Raw genomic sequence first — 7,575 nt, 5'->3', positions numbered from 1 at the left:
CCATTAATTATACGCTAAACATATTATCTGATAATACAAAACTTCTGAGTTACAGCAAAGTGTAAAGAGAACAGTCCACAGAGCAGAACTATGAAGAAACAAAGAAAGCTCAGTTAAATTAGAGTATTAGACTATAACCCGATAAACAGAACTCACGTTTTCTTCATCAGAGCCTTTTCTGCATAGCGCTTCTTGGCAAACATCTTGCCTTTAATACCCAGAGCCTGTTCCATTACAAAATTTAGTAAGAAACATAGTAAGAGAACACAATATTATTTAAAGTTGATTTCTCAGGTTAAATGGAAAAATAAATAGAATTGACCTTTTGCGCGATTTCAGAGCGCTTGTGGACTTCACGAGCTTCCTTCTTGCGCTTGCGCTCAAAATGATCAGGTCTGTACCCATATCGCTTCCTGTGAAGATCTATATAATCTCCCTGCGGCTGAATTCCACAAATAACAAACAATATGAAATTTCGACATAAATAAATAAGATAAATATAAACAGAGAGAAAGAGACACGAGACATACCATGGTTACAGGGGTTTGTTGCTCTCAGTCTGTTCTTATTAATCACAAGCAAGCATCCACAAGAATCTACAAATTAGAAATTAACCATCAGAAGCAAGTACATTTATGGACTCTTAAACCTTGAAAACAGTGGCGGATCCAGGATTTCAACCCTGGTTGGGCTTGAACTTCCTAACCAAGAAAAAAAAAGTGGAGAATCTCGACGGTGCGAGAGAAATTTATTAATTGAAAGAAAATGATACACCTAGTCAGGGGGGAACATAATGAGCCTTTACCCCTCCAATGCATATGCAAAATTATAGTAGAAACTAAATTATTAAAATAAACGTGCAATGCAATACAATATGTGAGAAACTAAATCATTCAAAATCATTAGGCATGCTTTATACTTCATATAGAAACACACAAAGTAAGAGAGACAAACCTGAGAGCAGAGAACCAGTGAAAATAATCGGAATCCAACCAAGTTCTTACTTCATAGCTCTTCAGCTTTAGCTGCCATTCCAGCCAATACACCATTCAGTATTAGAGAAACAAAATACTGCCAATACACCATAAATCATAATTCCCTGCATCTATGATGCTTAGCCTCCAAAATCAATCAACAGGACAACAACAAACTTAGAAATCGTAACCCTAACTCGATTCAACACTCTAAATTTCAACAAATCGTATTCATACACATCAAATTCCGAACAATTATAATAACAGTAACAACAATTCAATACAGCCTAAAAACCCAGTCAAACAAACAGCACGAGCTAATTCCAGCTTGACTCTTGACTCTTGAGTCTTGAGTCTTGATTAAGGAGAAGCAGATCTATTAAAATGAGAAAGAGGACTCACGGAGGGCTTAACGGAGGTAAATGGTGGAGCGACTGGAGCCGTCAGCCGTGGATGACTGGAGGGCCTGGAGGCGGCGAGACTGCGAGTCGATGTGAGACACTGTCACACTGACAGTGAGAGGAAGAGAGAATGAGAAAAGAGAAGAGATGCTGAGAAGCCTGAGATCAGTGAGATGAGATGGCCAGATGGGCGTCGCCACTCGCCGGTCGCCGTCGACGGTCGACTAACAGAGAAAGAGAGAGATGAACTATCGAAGGATTTAGGATTAGCCGATTAGGGATTTAGGGTGGTGTATATAAAAAAAAAAAAACATTGGTCGGGCTTCGGTTGGGCTTGGGTATATATCACAAAAAAAAAATAGTATACATCTAATTTTTTTTTTTTACCCAAAATTCTTGGTTGGGCTTGAGCCCCATCAGAGTATATGCTGCGTCCGCCCCTGCTTGAAAACCCAAAGTGATATATTCTGACATCAAAAACATAACATCAGAGACACGCAATCATACAACTTCACATGTCACGGCTCAAGCATCTCCCCAAACTTGTTTCATATTCATGTAAATAAGATATGCAGACATTATGATTCATGTAAAACCTAATATTCTTTCTTCTCTACTGCTAAATTCCCTAATCCAAAGCCATTTCACTTTTCAATTCTTCTGGGCATCATCAATCAACCCCAAAAATCAATAAGCTCAAGCTAGGCAAGTTTACACAACATCTCTAGAGACCGTAAAGGCTATGCATCGCCGCCAAATACGGCGGAGCAGTGGTGGCTCGTAACACTCATTTACTAAATATATGGTCAAGAGAAAGAAACAACTTTTTTACCTTTGGGAGTGGTGACGTCGGTTTGGCCTCCTTCTTTGCCTCTCTTCTTTCTTCTTTGCCTCTCTCCTTTATAAACCCTAAACCCGTCCGCTTACGACATAATGCCAATTTACCCTTTCACGCGTGAAGATTATCAAAATGCCCTCAGAGCGAACGAACAAAAAATACCTGAAGAAATAAGTTGTCTTCTTCCTAGATCAATATGTCTCTCCGCTGCGACGAAAACACAGGCTTGGCCAAACCAAGGATTATAATTTCTGCGATATATCCGATATCTTTTTTTTCGAATGACCGATATATCTATAGAGGTCAATATCTTATCTTCCACCGTATCTACGATATTTCCCCGATATTTCTCCGATACCGTCAAATATCTCCGATATTTATGATATTTCCAATATATCACCAATATATTAAAAAAATATCTGTAAAAAAAACTGAAATGATATCCGGAAGAGAAGTAATTCTCTCGAGGTATATCTTAATGAAGAGTGTGGGTCTCGAGTGATATTTATGATAGAAGTAATTCCCTCGAGGTATATCCCAATGAAGAGTAGGGTCTTGACTCCTGAGTGATTTCCGAAAGAGAAATTCCCTCGAGGTATATCTAGAATATAAGTAATTCCAACTCAAGGTATATCTCAATGAAGAGTGTGGGTATGGAGTGATATTTAGGATAGAAGTAATTTTCTCGAGGTATATCCCAATGAAGAGTGATGGTCTTGAGTGATTTCTAGAAGAGAATTAATTCCCTTGAGGTGTATCCCAATGAAGAGTGGTGGTCTTGAGAAGATGATGATGAAGACAGTGGAAGCGAAAAAGGTGGTGGAAATACCGGGTTTGTATATGGACAATCTTCTACAGTTGGTGGATTGAACAATTTTTAATTTGAAGAAAATTACGATCATGCCTCCCATGATCACGGCTATAGAAGTACTAGATATGGAGCGCAAGAGGATACCATGTATGAGAGGAGGACTAGAGGTCCAAATGATGATCAAGATGTTGCTTCAGTTGCTCTAAGTTTTGAGTCTATCAGTTTAAGTAGTGGGACTGGAACCTCAAATGAATCTCAAGAAGACAACAATCAATATGGCTATAATATTTATGGCTATAATCAATGCGCGGAAGTCAGTGATCAGTCATCCAGTTTGATTCATCCTTATTATCTATACATCAGTCATTCAGTGACCTCTAGTCCTCCTATCATACATGGTATCCTCTTGCGCTCTATATCTAGTATTTCAATGTGCGGGAAACAGTCGGCTGCTCCAAAGACATATATGATTATCATATTCAAAACTACAATTCATACTATATGCGTCATATGTCTTGGTCTGATTATTGTACTTTTGTGGACCAACGTGCGTCTTATCAACAACCTAGCTGGATGTAGATGAAGTTGATGTTTGTAATATTTATATGTAAATCCAATAAATTAAATATTTCAGAAAAAAAATTCTTCCTAAAATCCCGATATTTTTTCTCAAATTCCCCGATCTATCTGATATCTCCATTTTTTAAATGACCGATAGATACACCGATACCGATATTTTAATCCTTGGGCCAAACCCGATGGTAAGCCTTTCCTTCCTTTCGTGTTTGAACGAGAATATTTGATTTCAATTTTAACTGGAATTAATTTTTAAATGTCAGGTAGCAACAAGACCGGCCGTGGATTACGTTTTCCCTTTAGCCCATATTGATATATTGGTCAATCCTATCAAACACAAGAAATCCTTGTGGAGTTAGGAAAGGCAAGAAGGTGGTGATCATAGCAAAAGAGCTTGAAGTATTGCAAGATCAGTGGCTGCAGTAAGGTAACACAGGATTAAATGCTTGATTATGTACAAAGGTAACAAGTCTTTATCTCATTTTGGTAAGTTGTTAAATGAATGATGAATTTGTGGGATTTCACATTCATAGCTATTTCCTCCATGATCATAGGTATTTATTTCATGATTTCCTTAACAATTGATATCTGCTCCTTTATGAGAGAAATATTGTTTAGGAATATGTTTCTACTGGTATGCAAAGTGCTTAATCAAAGTAATAGATATGATTGAGGAATATGATTGTTGAGTGCAGGAGTTACGGAAAATACAAAGTGATGATTCACTGATTGTAGTCCATGAATTGAAGAGCATCAGTTAAGGGGGAGAATTATATTCTCTATATATATAGCTCCTGCTATGCTGTGTGGAGGTGTGCTTGTTGCAACTGTTGTTTAGACTTTGATATCTTAGTCTTTGAGTTACAAATGTATTTTACTCTTGCTGCATACTGTGTATGTATGATCATATGATCTAAAGTTTCTCTCTTAGTTGCATTCAGATTGCACTTTAGTTTGATGAAGTTGTGAGTGATCCGAGTGGTAGTTGTTGATTGTGTTGGAGAATCAAGCAAGGCCTGGTTGTGAACCTGTGTGATGGCCATGAGTGAAGTGAATCTCTAGATTGTATGAAAGAATCTGCAAGAGCTGTAAATACTAGTATCTTAGCTATATCAGTAGGAGAAGTTTTCAGTTGTTCTTGTGTAGAACCAATTGATTTAACTGATCATGAGTGTGTAGATAGAAAGGAGTGAAAAAACTAGAATGACTAGTTCCTTGTGTAGTTGTCTTGGAGAACTACCTATTTTTGTAAACTAAAATTGAAGATTAGTGAAATAATCTTATCTGGTGCCTTTTTCCTCTTTAAGGTTTTTGCATCAGATTTTTGTTATCACTCTTGTTGTGTACATTGACATTTCTACAGCATTTCTATATCTTTAGCCCATGTGAACCTGGTAAATTTTCATGTCTTCGTTTTCTCTTATGATGATGAGCATGACTCAACACAATGTTGCTATGCCCATCCACAGGTTATTCAGCAATGGGTTTTTTTTTTTAACAACAAATAATATTATTATAAATTGAAGCCTTTAAGGATGTCACTAGGAACCCTATCATTATAAAAAGAAAATCATCAGTCTTCAAATAAGTTGCAACCATTTTGCCAATTCTACTAACCCATAACATGATTGCCTTGGGACACTGTGAGAATTCCAGGTTCAATTTTGCCTCCCCTGCTTTGCAATTCTTGCATTGTTAGAGAATACAGAAGATTTTGATCAGGGGCACTTACAGCTAACATGCCAACGCTTTGACAATCTATGTTTTACGCTTGTGACAAAACAATGATGCATTCTTTGTGTTCTAAACGTACATAATGTATACTTATATATATATATATATCATATTTGACAATACCTATATGGACAGGTGAGCTCCTACCAAAAAGGAAGATATTCTTGCGCGATACTCCTGGTATGTTTTTACGTTTTATTTAGTTATTTGGAACTATAGTAAAACTAAAAAATCCCTCACAATTTCAATAATTGGACTTTTGTTACATGTTTGTCTAACATCTTCAAATTCGTAAGATCTTTCATTTCCTTTGTGTCCTTACTTTATTTTATTGGTATGTTCTATAGTTACAAGATATATAGTGTCATTCAAATCTTAAGAAATTTATTGTGATTTTAGAAACATGCAAAAACTTGAGGTTTCTTATAGTGCCAAAATCAAAATATTTGTATCAAGGACTTTGATGTTCTTGCATTGTTAGAGAATTCATAAGATTTTGATCAAGGCACTTAACAGTGTTGACATGTCTGTGCTTTGACAAACTATGTTTTACGCTTATGACAAACTATGTTTTACGCTTATGACAAAACAATGATGCATTCTTTTTGTTCTAAACGTACATAAATTTATACTTGAATATAGATATCGTATTTGACAATACTCATATGGACATATGAGCTCCTGCCAAAAAGGAGGATATTCCTGGGCGACTCTCCTAGTATTTTTTTAACGTTTTATTTAGTTATCTGGAACTATAGTAAAACTAAAAAGTCCATCACCATTTCAATAATTGGATTTTTATTACATGTTTGTCTAATTGCTTCAAATTCGTAAGATCCTTCATTTCCTTTGTGTCCTTACTTTATTTTATTGGCATGTTCTATAGTTACAAGATATATAGTCAAATCTTAAGAAAAGTTAGTGTTTTTAGAAGCATGCAAAAACTTATGGTTTGTTATAGTGCCAAAATCAAAAGAGTTGTATTAGAACCTCTCTTCGTCGATCGATATGTTTGTCCGCCGCGACGAAAGCACAGCCGTCACCAAACCCGATAGTGAGCCTTTCCTTTCGTGTTTGATTGATTATATGGTGATCAAAGAATACTTGATTTGGAATCAGTTCAATTTTAACTGGAATTTCAAATGTCATGCTAACAGGTAGTAAGACTTTTCTCTACGGCCGACTTCGTTTTCCCTTTAGGGCATGTGAACTTGGTAAGTTTTCATGTCTGTTCAATCTTCGTTTTCTCTTATGATGATGAGCATGCATGACTCAACACAATGCTGCTATGCCCATCCACAGGTTATTTAGATCGGTACCCTCTCTCAATCCCACCCCCATGTCCTGAGGGTAGGTACTATTTTGTTTTTCCTTGCTATTTCCTATGTTATTGATTGAGTTCTACCTTAATTTATTAAACCCATGAGATTATAAACTCACCAGCAGCAATGGGTTTTTCTTTTTAACAACAAATTAAAATCTTTAAGGATGTCACTAGGAACCTTATTATTACAAAAAGAAAATCATCAAAGAGACCAAGATTACTCCGGTATTGGGGGTTGTACCAACTACTCTTCACATAAGTTGCAACCATTTTGTCAAATCTACTAACTATCCCTAGCTACCATAACTTGATTGCCTTGGGACACTCTGAGAATTCCAGGTCCAATATCCTGGCACCTAGACTTGAGACGAGTTGTTGTTTAAAAAATGATAGCTGTTTCTAATTTGGCCTCCCCTAGCCTGCTTTGCGATTCTTGCATTGTTAGAGAATACAAAAGATTTTGATCAGGGGCACTTACAGCTAACATGTCAACGCTTTGACAAACTATGTTTTACGCTTATGACAAAACAATGATGCATTCTTTGTGTTCTAAACGTACATGAATTTATACTTGAATATAGATATCGTATTTGATAATACCATATGGATAGGTGAGCTCCTGCCAAAAAGGAAGATATTCATGCGCGACACTCCTGGTATGTTTTTACGTTTTATTTAGTTACCTGGAACTATAGTAAAACTAAAAAATCGCTCACCATTTCAATAATTTGACTTTTGTTACATGTTTGTCTGACATCTTCAAATTCGTAAGATCCTTCATTTCCTTTGTGTCCTTACTTTATGTTAATGTCATGTTACATAGTTACAGGATTTATACTATCATTCATATCTTAAGAAATTTATTGTGTTTTCAGTAGCATGCAAAACCTTGGGTTTATTATTCCAAAAACAAAAAA

The 7,575-nt window shown here is 36.2% G+C and overlaps 1 protein-coding gene across 1 annotated transcript in view; it reads right to left on the bottom strand.

The window, feature by feature from the left end:
- The window catches only part of LOC101294020 (ribosome biogenesis protein NSA2 homolog), a 2,415-nt gene extending 749 nt beyond the window's left edge, over window positions 1-1,666 (bottom strand). Inside the window, exons 1-5 of the mRNA XM_004289241.1 lie at window positions 1,377-1,666; window positions 955-1,025; window positions 531-596; window positions 323-442; window positions 157-224 (exon numbers count right to left, since the gene is read on the bottom strand). Coding sequence (XP_004289289.1) covers window positions 157-224; window positions 323-442; window positions 531-533 — 191 coding nt within the window. The 5' untranslated portion in view covers window positions 534-596; window positions 955-1,025; window positions 1,377-1,666. The remainder of the gene's footprint in view (window positions 1-156; window positions 225-322; window positions 443-530; window positions 597-954; window positions 1,026-1,376) is intronic.
- Between the last annotated feature and the right edge of the window lie 5,909 nt (window positions 1,667-7,575).

This window comes from Fragaria vesca, linkage group LG1 (genome assembly GCF_000184155.1).
Source record: "Fragaria vesca subsp. vesca linkage group LG1, FraVesHawaii_1.0, whole genome shotgun sequence".
Lineage (NCBI taxonomy): Eukaryota > Viridiplantae > Streptophyta > Magnoliopsida > Rosales > Rosaceae > Fragaria > Fragaria vesca.
Note: the sequence above shows the minus strand (reverse complement) of the source record. Positions and strands in the feature narration are given on the sequence as shown.